This window comes from Thalassophryne amazonica, chromosome 14 (assembly GCF_902500255.1).
Source record: "Thalassophryne amazonica chromosome 14, fThaAma1.1, whole genome shotgun sequence".
Classification (NCBI taxonomy): domain Eukaryota; kingdom Metazoa; phylum Chordata; class Actinopteri; order Batrachoidiformes; family Batrachoididae; genus Thalassophryne; species Thalassophryne amazonica.
In genome coordinates this window covers 97,983,593-97,996,807 of record NC_047116.1, presented here as the reverse complement: position 1 = coordinate 97,996,807, position 13,215 = coordinate 97,983,593, and the positions used below count along the sequence as shown (strand labels likewise).

The 13,215-nt window shown below is 44.0% G+C and overlaps 1 protein-coding gene across 1 annotated transcript in view; it reads right to left on the bottom strand.

Annotated features, from left to right (window-relative positions):
- Positions 1-922: 922 nt before the first annotated feature.
- dnajb11 (DnaJ heat shock protein family (Hsp40) member B11) overlaps positions 923-13,215 on the bottom strand; it is a 441,748-nt gene continuing 429,455 nt past the window's right edge. Inside the window, exons 3-10 of the mRNA XM_034186574.1 lie at positions 6,453-6,550; positions 6,160-6,292; positions 4,078-4,220; positions 2,040-2,122; positions 1,910-1,967; positions 1,724-1,835; positions 1,444-1,603; positions 923-1,193 (exon numbers count right to left, since the gene is read on the bottom strand). Coding sequence (XP_034042465.1) covers positions 1,129-1,193; positions 1,444-1,603; positions 1,724-1,835; positions 1,910-1,967; positions 2,040-2,122; positions 4,078-4,220; positions 6,160-6,292; positions 6,453-6,550 — 852 coding nt within the window. The 3' untranslated portion in view covers positions 923-1,128. The remainder of the gene's footprint in view (positions 1,194-1,443; positions 1,604-1,723; positions 1,836-1,909; positions 1,968-2,039; positions 2,123-4,077; positions 4,221-6,159; positions 6,293-6,452; positions 6,551-13,215) is intronic.

The following is a 13,215-nucleotide window of genomic DNA, read 5'->3' as shown; positions in this document are numbered from 1 at the left end:
AAAGAGGAGGTTTATGGATGTGCTGAGGGAGGACATGCAGGTGGTTGGTGAGACAGAGAACAAGGTGAGATGGTGATCTGCTGTGGCGCCCCCTAATGGGAGCAGCCAAAAGAAGATGATCAACAGTTCGACAGTCATCAGTTCACAGACACAATGGGATATTTTGTCTTCAGTCCTGCAGGGGGCAGTAGAGCACAGACTAAAGCCAGTGTTAACAGCTTCAAAACACACACACACAGGTTTTTGAGCATCACAGACCCAACATGTGAAATTAAATTTTATACCAAATTATGACAAAACTAAATTATTCTGCCACCAACAGAAGAGTAAAGACATCAGAGATGAAGGGTATTTCTTTTATTTCTGTTTGGAACAAAATCCTCAAGATCAAAGTGACTGTATCCTGCCACCTAGTGACAGCATAGGTGCATTGCAACCTTTTTTTTTATCATTTGTGTTTGTGGTCAGATAGCCAAGTGACGTGAGTGACTGCCATTTTTGAGTGTAACCACGGTAACCACATTCAGCCACCAACACGTGTTCTATGCATTTACAACCAACCCACCAGGGGAGGCCACGCCTCCTGGTCTCTGCTCACCCAAAAAAACAAAAACAAAACAAAACAAAAAAAAAAAACAACAAACCATTGGACAGACTGTCCCAAGTTCCTGGTGAGGACGCGTCCCTTCACTGTCTCACAGTTACTGTGACGGACATGTGAGGCGGATCCAGCATCGGGTCGAAAAATCCAACATCGGGGAAACGTGATGGCCTTCTGTGTTTAAAAAGGGACGGACTCAGCGCTGAAGTCGCTCGCCTTAACCGTTGCTCTGCAAAGTAGCGGGCATGGTCTGTAGGCAGGCGCACTCAGTTTGTGGTAACAGGCCGAAGCCCCGCTGCATCAGCAACACGTCACGCTGAATCAAAGAATTTAATTTTTTTTTAAATTAACAAAGGACAAAGTAATGTGCACGACAACTATAAGGACATGGTGTCCCGTCCACTTACACCCATCAAACAAAACCTAGAAGATTAAAAAGCCGTCCTGAGAACAGTCACAGACACACAGGCTCCTTCCCTGAAGGTGTCCGTGCAGCACAGAGCTCAGTCCAGACCGCCCGGGGTCCCTCAGTATCCTTGTAGTCCATTGTAAACCACCTGCACCGGTTTCTGCTTCAGAAGATTCCGAATGCCTGCAACAAAGGAAACCATCACCACTGTCACCGTGAGACCAGCAACAGTCCAACTGCCAAATGTTCACCAAGACAACGTGCATGCTCTCAGGACACCCTGCTGTAGGGGGGGACTAGTCAGGCCCCAGGTGTCACACAGTCTGAACACTGTCCTGCTCCAGTCTCCATATCGCCGGCAGTCAGCTCAGTGTGTTTGTGTTGTGGCGATTAAAGTGTTTTTGTGTGTGTGTGGTGGTCATGAAGCGCTCACCGTCTTTCTGCTGCTCGTCCAGCTGCGTCTGAGGAAACTCCACGTCAAAGGTGACGATGAGGGAACCTCGAATGTTGATGTTGTCGAAGTTGGGAAGACCTTCTCCTTTCTTCCACATCCTGGCACCGGGCTTGGTGATCTTGTCTCGCATGATGTGAACCTGTCACGCACACAACCAGGGTCAATGTTCAATCGTGCTTCTTAAAAATCAGACTTAAGGAGGCATTGAACAAACGATGGACAGATCAAAGCAACTCTATGGAGACAAAATGTAAAGGACCTTATGCCCGTCCAAATGTACGATGTCCATCTCAAAGCCGACCAACGCCTCCACCAAGGAGATGGTGACATTCGTGTACAAGTCGTCTCCTCGGCGCTCAAACACTGGATGTCTAAACAAACAGACATCTTCAGCAGTGTGCCCACTTCTGGGCCTGGACCCCAACGTTAACAAACATGTTCATACTTCAACACTTTGATCCGGAATCGGAGATCGCCAGGTTCACCATCGATGTGCGGCTCCCCTGTGGTCATGACATCGACGATAAGAAGGCAGAAGATTAAAGTGGACTTGTTGAACAGAGACGTGAGCTTACCTTCACCGATGAACGGGTACTCCATCTCATCTCTCACCCCCTGCTCAATTTCTACTTCTAAAGTTCTTTCTTCATTCACAAGTCTGCAGTGGGGGGGGGGGGGGGGGGGGGAAGAGCCATAAATATGTTGTTTATACAACCCCTGGCAAAAATTATGGAATCACCGGCCTCAGAGGATGTTCATTCAGTTGTTTAATTTTGTAGAAAAAAGCAGATCACAGACATGACACAAAACTAAAGTCATTTCAAATGGCAACTTTCTGGCTTTAAGAAACACTGTAAGAAATCAAGAAAAAAAGATTGTGGCAGTCAGTAACGGTTACTTTTTTAGACCAAGCAGAGGAAAAAAAATATGGAATCACTCAATTCTGAGGAATAAATTATGGAATCACCCTATAAATTTTCATCCCCAAAACTAACACCTGCATCAAATCAGATCTGCTCGTTAGTCTGCATCTAAAAAGGAGTGATCACACCTTGGAGAGCTGTTGCACCAAGTGGACTGACATGAATCATGGCTCCAACACAAGAGATGTCAATTGAAACAAAGGAGAGGATTATCAAACTCTTAAAAGAGTAAATCATCACGCAGTGTTGCAAAAGATGTTGGTTATTCACAGTCAGCTGTGTCTAAACTCTGGACCAAATACAAACAACATGGGAAGGTTGTTAAAGACAAACATACTGGTAGACCAAGGAAGACATCAAAGCGTCAAGACAGAAAAAGCAATATGTCTCAAAAATCGAAAAATGCACAACAAAACAAATGAGGAACGAATGGGAGGAAACTGGAGTCAACGTCTGTCACCGAACTGTAAGAAACCGCCTAAAGGAAATGGGATTTACATACAGAAAAGCTAAACGAAAGCCATCATTAACACCTAAACAGAAAAAAACAAGGTTACAATGGGCTAAGGAAAAGCAATCGTGGACTGTGGATGACTGGATGAAAGTCATATTCAGTGATGAATCTCGAATCTGAATTGGGCAAGGTGATGATGCTGGAACTTTTGTTTGGTGCCGTTCCAATGGGATTTATAAAGATGACTGCCTGAAGAGAACATGTAAATTTCCACAGTCATTGATGATATGGGGCTGCATGTCAGGTAAAGGCACTGGGGAGATGGCTGTCATTACATAATCAATAAATGCACAAGTTTACGTTGATATTTTGGACAATTGAAAGGATGTTTGGGGATGATGAAATCATTTAAGATGAAAATGCATCTTGCCATAGAGCAAAAACTGTGAAAACATTCCTTGCAAAAAGACACATAGGGTCAATATCAACGAGCAGATCTGATTTGATGCAGGTGTTAGTTTTGGGGATGAAAATTTACAGGGTGATTCCATAATTTATTCCTCAGAATTGAGTGATTCCATATTTTTTTCCTCTGCTTGGTCTAAAAAAGTAACCGTTACTGACTGCCACAATCTTTTTTTCTTGATTTCTTACAGTGTTTCTTAAAGCCAGAAAGTTGCCATTTGAAATTACTTTAGTTTTGTGTCATGTCTGTGATCTGCTTTTTTTCTACAAAATTAAACAACTGAATGAACATCCTCCGAGGCCGGTGATTCCATAATTTTTGCCAGGGGTTGTATAAAAGCTTTTTTGTCTACACAAGTTGATGTATCAAAATGTTTTGTTGCCTGAAACCCAAATAAATTCAAACACTGAGAAAGTCACACGGACCAACGTCACAGACTGACTGAGCGTTGACTCCAGTGCTGCTGCTCTAAACGGCGCTGATGGTCATCATGTGGTGCTTCCAGGGTGTAACGTCGGACAGTTCGGGTTCAGACCGACCAACGGTGAACACGCCGTTCTCTTTGGTAAGTGGCCACACTAAGTGCAATTACACAGTGAATCTGACATTGCAAAATAAGAGTGACATGTCTCACTGAGACATCGGGACAGAAAACCTAAAGAGACTACAGTCCTGAAGACTTGAAGGGGTTTGGGCATATTCCAGCCCGTCCTAGTTGTTTTTGTCGTTCAGCGTGTTCACGGTTGTGTTGAAGCACGGCTGAGACTTACTTTACGTTGGGACACTCGTCGCACACCATCTCCTGAGTCATCTGGAAGCGACCAGGTCCCAGCTGGGTCGTCTTCATCTCCTGCCTGCAGTTGCACTTCCTCTTCCCGGGAGCTTCTTTAGCTACTGGCTTGTTACGTACAACCTTGGGGGGGGAGTTTAAAGCTGTAAGAATGCCTTAAAGCTGTAAGCATGCCATGAACCTGTTTCTTATTCCTAAGCTTTGGCAAAGGCCAAGACCCACTCAGACAATGAGCCCGTCCTGTCCAGGACATTCACACAACTCATTCTGTAGGTCTTCAAATTAAAATGACATACAAGGATGAAGCAGTTAAACTGGGTGAACTACAACGCACCGGGCCAATTAAAACAAAACCAAGGAAAAAAAAAAAAAAAAGTTTGTTTGTCCACTTGACATCCCATATACACATCTGCCACCTGCTGGACATGCCTGGGATTGTGGCATGATTGAAGTTGGAAGCAGCTGCTGCTTTTGCTTTAATGTGTGTGTGTGTGTGTGTGTGTGTGGGGGGGGGGGGGGGGGGGGGGGGAAGGTTGAACTTAGATGTAGGTGAAAATGAACTCAGTTTCTATCATTTAGCAAGTTTGGATCTAGTGATCATTTAGGTAACAGCTGCTTGTACATAAACTGTCATAAAAAATGATAATTATAATTTTTTTTAAGTTGGGGGGGGGGGGGTTGGCTGCCTCACGGCCCCACCTTCAGTCTGCCGCAGCAGGAATTCTACTATGATGGTTTTTCTACCTCCAACATGAACGCGGCATGAATAAGGAGATCAAGCAGCGCAGCACGCCAATGACTTTTTTTTCCCAATACTTCCTGTCAGGGTTCTATCTAGGAATTATGCGATCGCGGTTCATAGCTTCCCCAAAGCTATATGGTTTTATACCACTAAAACATTCTTGGCAGGCTTTATTTTAACTCATTTTCTGCAGATTTAGACACACTGAATGCAAGAATAATGAACAAAAATTATATTTATGTTGTAATATTTGTAAGATCAAAGTTCCTTTTTGCATGTTTCTGTCAAAGTCTAAGTTAATAAATTAAAGAACATTGAAAATGTTAAAAACACAGTAATATTTAAATGAACATAGCATTTAGTCTCTTCTTCAAAAATGGCACATAGTTTTTAATCCAGTGAAGCAGGCAGTTTTTCTGTCATCCTGACCGTTTTGCTTTTTTTTTTTTTTATAAAAAATTTGAGTGGGATTGCATTACTTTTTCTTTTTAAACAATGTAACACCAAACCTGCCGCTTTATAAAAAACAAAAAAAAAAAACAAAAAACTGAATAAGTTTCACTTCTCTTTCGCTGGCGCTGTGCCCCTCCCCTCCTCCTCCGCTCTCTCACGTCTGCTGTTTTTCAAACTCTGAGCTTTTTGGAAACACGAAGCCTTTCAGCTGTAAAATAAAACAAATTTCTGAATGTAGCTTCAGATACAGAAGGACCTGGATTAATGTCGGTATTTCATGGCGGCTTTTTTTTCTTCAGCTCAGAGCAGAGACGTCGTTTTCAGCACGCCAACTCTGATCTGTTTGTGATTTGATATGAAGAAAATGACAAATATATTTCATTTTACTTTAATTATTGGTTTAAAATTGCAAAACTATGACTCTATAAGCTTGAAATACAATCAAATTTGTACATTTTCAGCAACATTTGAGTTCACTTTTTAGAAATTCTGTGCTGGGCAGCACAGCCACTTTGAACCCAAGAGCCAGAAGAGCCGGGCGGAAATTTGCAGTATTGGGCGGGGCTGCCCGGCGCCGCCCACTGTAGCTAGAACCCTGCTTCCTGTTTATATTTTGTCTGTGCCTCATACAGACGGTGTGTGTGTTTGACCTCCGTTTCATTGTAGCTCAAACGTTCACCTTAGGGAAGTGCAGAGTTGGAGAACTGATATACTGTCACAGTGATCGCCACTAACTAACTAACTAAACCGGGTGTGTTCAGCCTATGAAGGGCTGGCAGGAGTCCGGCTCACCCGGCAATGCTGCAGGACAGGTGGACTCCAGGAAGAAGGTTGTTGTCCAGTATGCAGGAGTACAAACGGACTCACCTCAACAAAGTTCCCAGAGTACACCTCTTCAAGTGTGACCTCCAGGTCCAATATGATGTCATTTCCTCTGGGGATGTTCCGGTCCTGTTGTTGTCTGTTGCCTCCAAACATGAACCCAAAGTCACCAAAGAAACTAATGAGAGAACAGAGTAAGACAGATTCGGTGTGACAGCAGTACAGTGAATCTGGATTTACGCCGCACCTCTGTAAGACGACGTCCTTTTATAGACAGACAAACATTTATAAAATGACACACCGTGTCTGAGCTGCTGAGCCGAGGCTCACGTTTGTACCTGGAGAAGATATCATTGTGAGAACTGTGGTGACCCTCCTTGAGTCCCTCTTCTCCGTAGGCGTCATACTGTTTCCTCTTCTCCTCATCTGAAAGCACCTGCAGACAGAACCTCCTCACTCACTCATCTGTACCGGACCCAGATCTCAAAGACTCACACAAGCCTATCACCAACCCATGTGGGGTGGTCTCTGAGGACTTTCTGGACAAAATGTAACCAAAGGCAGACAAAATGACTAACATTGCCTCCAGCTGGACAGAAGCAGGAATGACGGTGTGAGATCCTTCCATAGTCCAAAACTGCATGTCCAGCACAAGTCAGGGATGTCTTGTTTTGGCCAGAAATTGCTTTTTTTTTCCCCGAGTGCCACAAATATAATGTGTGGCATCTTATTGCATGTACATAGACAAAAAATGTATTTCCTGTATTTTAATGTAAATAGTTGTATATAACTTTTTTTGCTACATTTGCCTTGTCATGCCATCATGGCACGTGCTGTCAACAGACAGTCACAGGTTTTCAGATGGTTGCCACAGTAGTAGTGCACAATAAGGACCAAAATAAATAAATAAATAAATAATCAATCAAATCAATTTTTTTTATATAGCGCCAAATCACAACAACAGTTGCCCCAAGGCGCTTTATATTGTAAGGCAAAAGCCATACAATCGTCCCGTGAGCTCTCGCTGGCCCTTAAAAATCCGGGGGAGAGGGTGTAAATCTCGCGCCAGGCCGTACCCATATCCGCAGCAAGTCTCCAAGGTGAACAGCCTCTGGCATGTTGGAACAAGGTGGGTCAGGGAAGTCGGCAAGTCAGATCCGTAACTTCGGGACAAGGATTGGCTGTAAGGGCTGGGTCGGTCGGGCTGGGGTGCGAAGCAGGGCTGGGCTCGCGCCGCGGCTGGGGGAGCAGTCGCCCCATCGCCCTCCCCCTCCCCTCAACCTCCCGAGCCCCCCGAACCCGAGGGCGCGGGCCCACGCTGGCCCGCCTCGCGGTGTGGCTTCTCCCGCCTCTGCGCGGGGGCAGGCTCTCCGCAGGGCGGTGCCCGGCGCTGCGCTGGAGGGCAGGGGCCGGGTACGGCGGCGGCGACTCTGGATGCGCACCGGGCCCTTCTCACGGATCTCCCTAGCTACGGTGCCCGCCGGGGCCCCCCCGACGCCCTCTGCGGCAGCGGGGGGGGGGGGGGGGGCTGGTACCTAGCAGCTGACTTAGAACTGGTGCGGACCAGGGGAATCCGACTGTTTAATTAAAACAATTATTTAATTGTCATCACCAAAGTCATCAAAAATATTATCTATAGTCCTACAAAGTCTGATCATGATACTGGGTTTAGAAGAAATTTTTTTTTAAATGCATCACTTTTACCAATGAGTGGATACATCACACATTAAAAAGAGAAAGAAGCAACACACCAACAAGCATATGAAAGAACACTGGCCTGCCTGGGTCCAAGTAAAGTTTAAATGGTAAATGGACTGCATTTATATTGCGGTTTCCATCTTATCAGACGCTCAATGCGCTTTACAAATATGCCTCATATTCACCCCGATGTGAGGGTGCTGCCATAAAAGGTGCTCACTACACACCGGGAGCAACTAGAGGATTAAAGGCCTTGCCCAAGGGCCCTGAGTGATTTTTCCAGTCAGGCTGGGATTTGAACCGAGGATCTTCTGGTCTCAAGCCCAACGCTTTAACCACTAGACCATCAAATGTTGCTCTGTGATCATGTCAAACTAATTCAGCAAAAGGTGAAACTCTGCAATAACAATAATACGAATAACGATCTGAGCACCTGACACACGCTGGATGACATCATCACGTGTGCAACAAACTCGCTCACTACAGGCTGAAACTTGCAAGTTTGCTGAAGCCCAGAAAAACAGAATAAAAAAGGTTTCACAGAAAATATTAACATCAAGGTACAATTGAATTAAGAATCATTCTTGTGGAAAATACTTTTAAAAGTGTTTTTTTCTGCTTTCAAAGCTTCTATAGATTTAGAAAAATCTGATTTGTTTGTTTTGTTTATGACAGAATCACAACCAGATCTGATAGAATATTAATTATACAAAGGCTAAAAATCTGGTTGCAACTGAGCAAAAAAAGGAAGGAGGAGAAAAAAAAAAAAAGAATTTTAGAAACTAAAGATTTTTTATGATCATTGTGATAATTTTAACAGTAAAGAATTCAGCAACAACTGTTTACATTGGAAACATGTTCCAAACAGTCCTCCAGGTTTTTTTTTTGTGTTGATATATTTTTACATTCAGAAACTGTGTGTCATTAAAAAGGATGTTATTGCCAAAATAAGAGTTTCAGGACTTTATACTTGTAATCAAGTAAAAACCTGTTATTAAAAAACATTTCACACTCTGATCATTGTTCTTGTAACAAAAAGGACAAAAACCTGCTTATTGATTCTCGATTGTAAAATGCAGCATTTTATTTCATTTCAGTTTGCGTTACGAAATGAAGCAGTCTTTCTTACATGAACGTTCGCCAGTTTGAGTGAGGCTTCGTGTCAACTCAGGCAAATGACACACAGACGGAAGATGACCTGACAGTCTGGAAACGGCACCAAGCGTGAGGCCTCCTCTTATATCTCGGCTGACATCATGTCTGACACCAGTAACTGGTCTCATTTCTTACCTCCAGCCCTGGAGTGAAGCAGGAGGTGAGTTTTTCTTTTACAGTGTTTCAGCTGTATACATTTTTTGTTTCATTTTCTGTGAGCAGATTTAATTTAAACTCTGTGTGTGTACGGCGCACCTTATTAGTTTTGACCCACTTGTCATTAGCTGCACCTCCAAAGGACACGTGCTGTCAAATGTCTTATGATACATAAATATCAGCTTTTCTTCCGGTAATCCAGAGTAGGTGAGATTTCAGTAAAACTGCAGAGTAGAAAAGTGCCTTCTGGGAACCCAACAGCAGTGATATGACTTTTTCAGTTGCTACTAGGTCTGTCCGTAAAGCTCATCAAGTTTGCGGACAACACCACCCTCATCAGACTCATTTCGGATGGGGATGAGTCTGCCTACAGGAGGGAGGTGGACCGGCTGGTGACCTGGTGCAGCAGCAACAACTTGGAGCTCAACGCACAGAAAACAGTGGAGATGATTGTGGACTTCAGGAAAGCCACAGCCCCCCCGCTCTCCCTCGCCCTCACCAACAGCCCCATCACCACTGTGGTCTGTCACCGCTTCCTCGGCACCACCATCACCCAGGACCTTGAGTGGGAGTCAACCATCAGCTCCCTCATCAAGAAGGCCCAGCAGGGGATGTACTTCCTGCGGCAGCTGACGAAGGCCAAGCTGCCTGTCCAGCTGATGGTGCAGTTCTACACGGCCATCATCGAGTCCATCCTCTGCTCCTCCATCACGGTGTGGTACGCCGGGGCCACAGTCAGGGACAGACACAGACTGCAGCGCATTGTGGCCTCTGCTGAGAAGGTGATCGGCTGTAGCCTTCCATCTCTCCACGACCTGCACGTCTCCAGGACTCTGGGCCGAGCAGGTCGGATCACAGCTGACCCTTCTCACCCTGCACACGGTCTATTCAAACCACTCCCCTCGGGCAGGAGGCTATGGTCCATCCGGACCAGAACCTCCCACCATAAGAACAGTTTCTTCCCCTCTGCCGTTAGACTCATGAACTCCTCATAACTCAGTCACCTTAAGCTTAACTCTGTCACTATCATTTTATCACGGGTCACTTTAAACAAATGTACTTTGGTTTTTAATTGCACTCCTCCCACTGCACTGTTTCTCTGTTGCACACAGCCTTTCATATTTTATCTTATTTTAGAACATATTTTATATTTTATCTTAGCATTTTATATTGCTTTCTGCTTAATGTTGCACCATTATATCAAAGCAAATTCCTAGTCTGTGAATCCTGTTCACTGGCAATGGCAATAAACTACTTCTGATTCTGTTAGAAAAGTATCCGACCTTTAGCCAAGGGGGGGAAAAAACAAACAAAAAAAAAACAAACAAAAAAAAAACACTGGCATACCTGGAGCGTTGGAAACAATCACCCTCAAAGTAGTCTCCTTGGGACTCCACACACTTCTCCCAGTGGTGTCGCCACTGTTGGAAGCATTCCAAGAAAGCCTCTTTTGAAATGGAGGTCAGCTCTGCTGTCGTTGCAGCCATAATGTCCTCTCGTCTCAAATCTCATTACTTTCAATGGCCTCTTGAGTTTGCAGAACAGCCAGAAGTCGCAAGAGGCCATATCAGGAGAGTAAGGAGCCTGCTGAACCACCGGAGTCTGTTTTTTTCATCAAAAAAGTCTGAATTAAGTGCGAGGAATGTGCTGGAGCATTGTCGTGGTGGATGCGCTAATTTCCTGTGGCCCACAACTCCGGTCTCTTGCGCCGCACAGCACTGCGTAGGCGACGGAGGACATCCCTGTAGTACTCCTTGGTGATTGTTTGTACCACACCGCAGGAGTCAAAGAAAACAGTCAGCATCACCTTGACGTTGCTGCACACTTGGCGAGCCTTCTTTGGTCTTGGTGACGTGGAATGCTTCCACTGTGACGACTGGAATTTGGTTTCCGGGTCATACCCGTACACCCACGACTCATCACCAGTGACGATGGTGTTCATGAAGTCGGCGTCACTTTTTGTGGAGTCCAGCATGTCCGGTGAGACTTCAACACGAAGTTGCTTTTGCTCCGCAGTTAGCAGCTTCGGCACGAATTTCACCACCACTCTCTTCATGCCCAAATCTTCTGTCACAGTGGAATGTACTGAAAAAGTGCTGATGTCCACCTCTTCCGCAATTTCTCAGATAGCCACACGACGGTCCCGCATCACCACAGCGTTCACTTTGGAAATGATCTCGTCATTTCGGCATGTTGATAACCGCCCGGAGTGTGGCTCGCTCTCCACCGTTGTGCGGACGTCTTTAAACCGGTTGTACCGCTCCTTAATCTGTGTGACACCCAAGCACACTTAACCGCTTGGCCCCCATCATTTTACAACCAATTTTCACCTGAAGACTTTCCGTCCGTCTGTCTGTGCTCAGCATAAGTCCAGTCCTGTTACTGTCAGCGTCTTCAGATTCACAGGACACAGACCTTAGACAAGTTCAAAGATGGCTAACCTTGACCTATTTTAAGAGGTCAAAAGGTCACATTCCATTTCCTATTTTTACACTCATACAGCCAAAGGTATTTTAGCATTGTGTTATATTTACTATTTAAGAATGACGGACACAAATACTCGTAGTTTAACTCAATCCAAGTGTTTGTTCTATTTAACTATAGTTAAACTACATGTCAGAGAGTAACTGTTGGAGGTTTCTTCGTTGTCCTCCATGACTCCTGAAAGTTAAATAGAATCTGTTTATAATAATATCCTTAAGTACTGAATGTGACGTTCTGAAAAGAACGAGAATTGTTAACTATTCATGTGTCACATTAAGCAGTTATGGAAACTAAAACAAAATAAGTTGTGAGGATTCTGAGTGCTTTGACTATTTGCACATAAATGGACTGCATTTATATAGCGCTTTTCCATCTGCATCAGACGCTCAAAGCGCTTTACAATTATGCCTCACATTCACCCCGATGTCAGGGTGCTGCCATACAAGGCGCTCACTACACACCGGGAGCAATAGGGGAAAAACATTTTTAACACTACAGAGTGTAATTCCCTGAACTTTTGTGCCCCGTCCCATTCAGAGTCTGGATTCAATCTATTCCTCAATTTAAAATGTATTTAGAGTTGGTGAGATTAACAGACCTGGGTTTAAGGACATGTATCTCTCGCAGGAGAACATGTGAACTGAACCCCAAACAAAGACAAAGAAAACGTTTTATAGCATAACACAGGCATAACAATGGGTGGACTTCATTTCGCAACTTCCGTACTTAACCCATTTATGACCAGATTTATTTATTTTTTTTTATAAGTGGAGAAAGTTGTATTAGTACCTTTGAGATTTTTTATTGAGTAGAAAATGACAGTGATACACTTCGGCAACAATTGTTGCCAGTGGGGAAAAACTGGTTAATTGGTCCGAGGGGGAGGTCCCTCCCTTGCTGTGACCCGCGGTAAAACAAACCTTCTAGAAATCTGACCCTTCTTTTGTTCTCAGTGCAAAAACCAGTTCTACACAACCCACTCACGATTAAGCCCCTAGTAAACTAAAAATACAATCCTTTAAATGAAATGATTAATTAATTCTAAGACACAAAATAAAATATAAACCCACAAGTCTACTGATCTATCCAACAAGAGGAACATCCAATTTTTGTGAATTATTAAGTCCACGCAGACGCCCAGGACAGCACCAGTTGGTGCAGACACAGAAGCCTAAAACTTCTTCTGGGTCGTCTGGATGTCTTGGTGGCTTTCCTCACTCTTCTCCTTCTTGCACAGTTACTCAGTTTTTGAGAACTGTCTCCTCCACACAGATTTACCACAGAGTGTCACACTGTTTGTATTTCTTCATAACTGATGTAAATAAAGTTCAAGACATATTCAGTGACTTGGAAATGTTCATGTATCCATCCCCTGACTCATCTGAAGAAAACTGGTCATTTACAGGTATTATACCAAAGGGGCCCTTACTTATACAACCCATCATCTTGGATTTTATATTTTTAATTAATTTATATCAGGTTGTAGAGATTTACTTTCAGTTTGTGCTTAAGGAAGATAATTTCAGAAATTTTTATATTGAGAAGCCTTGTTTACTTTTTGTATATAAAATGCCATAAACAAATTAAGATGTGTAAGGGGGTGAATCT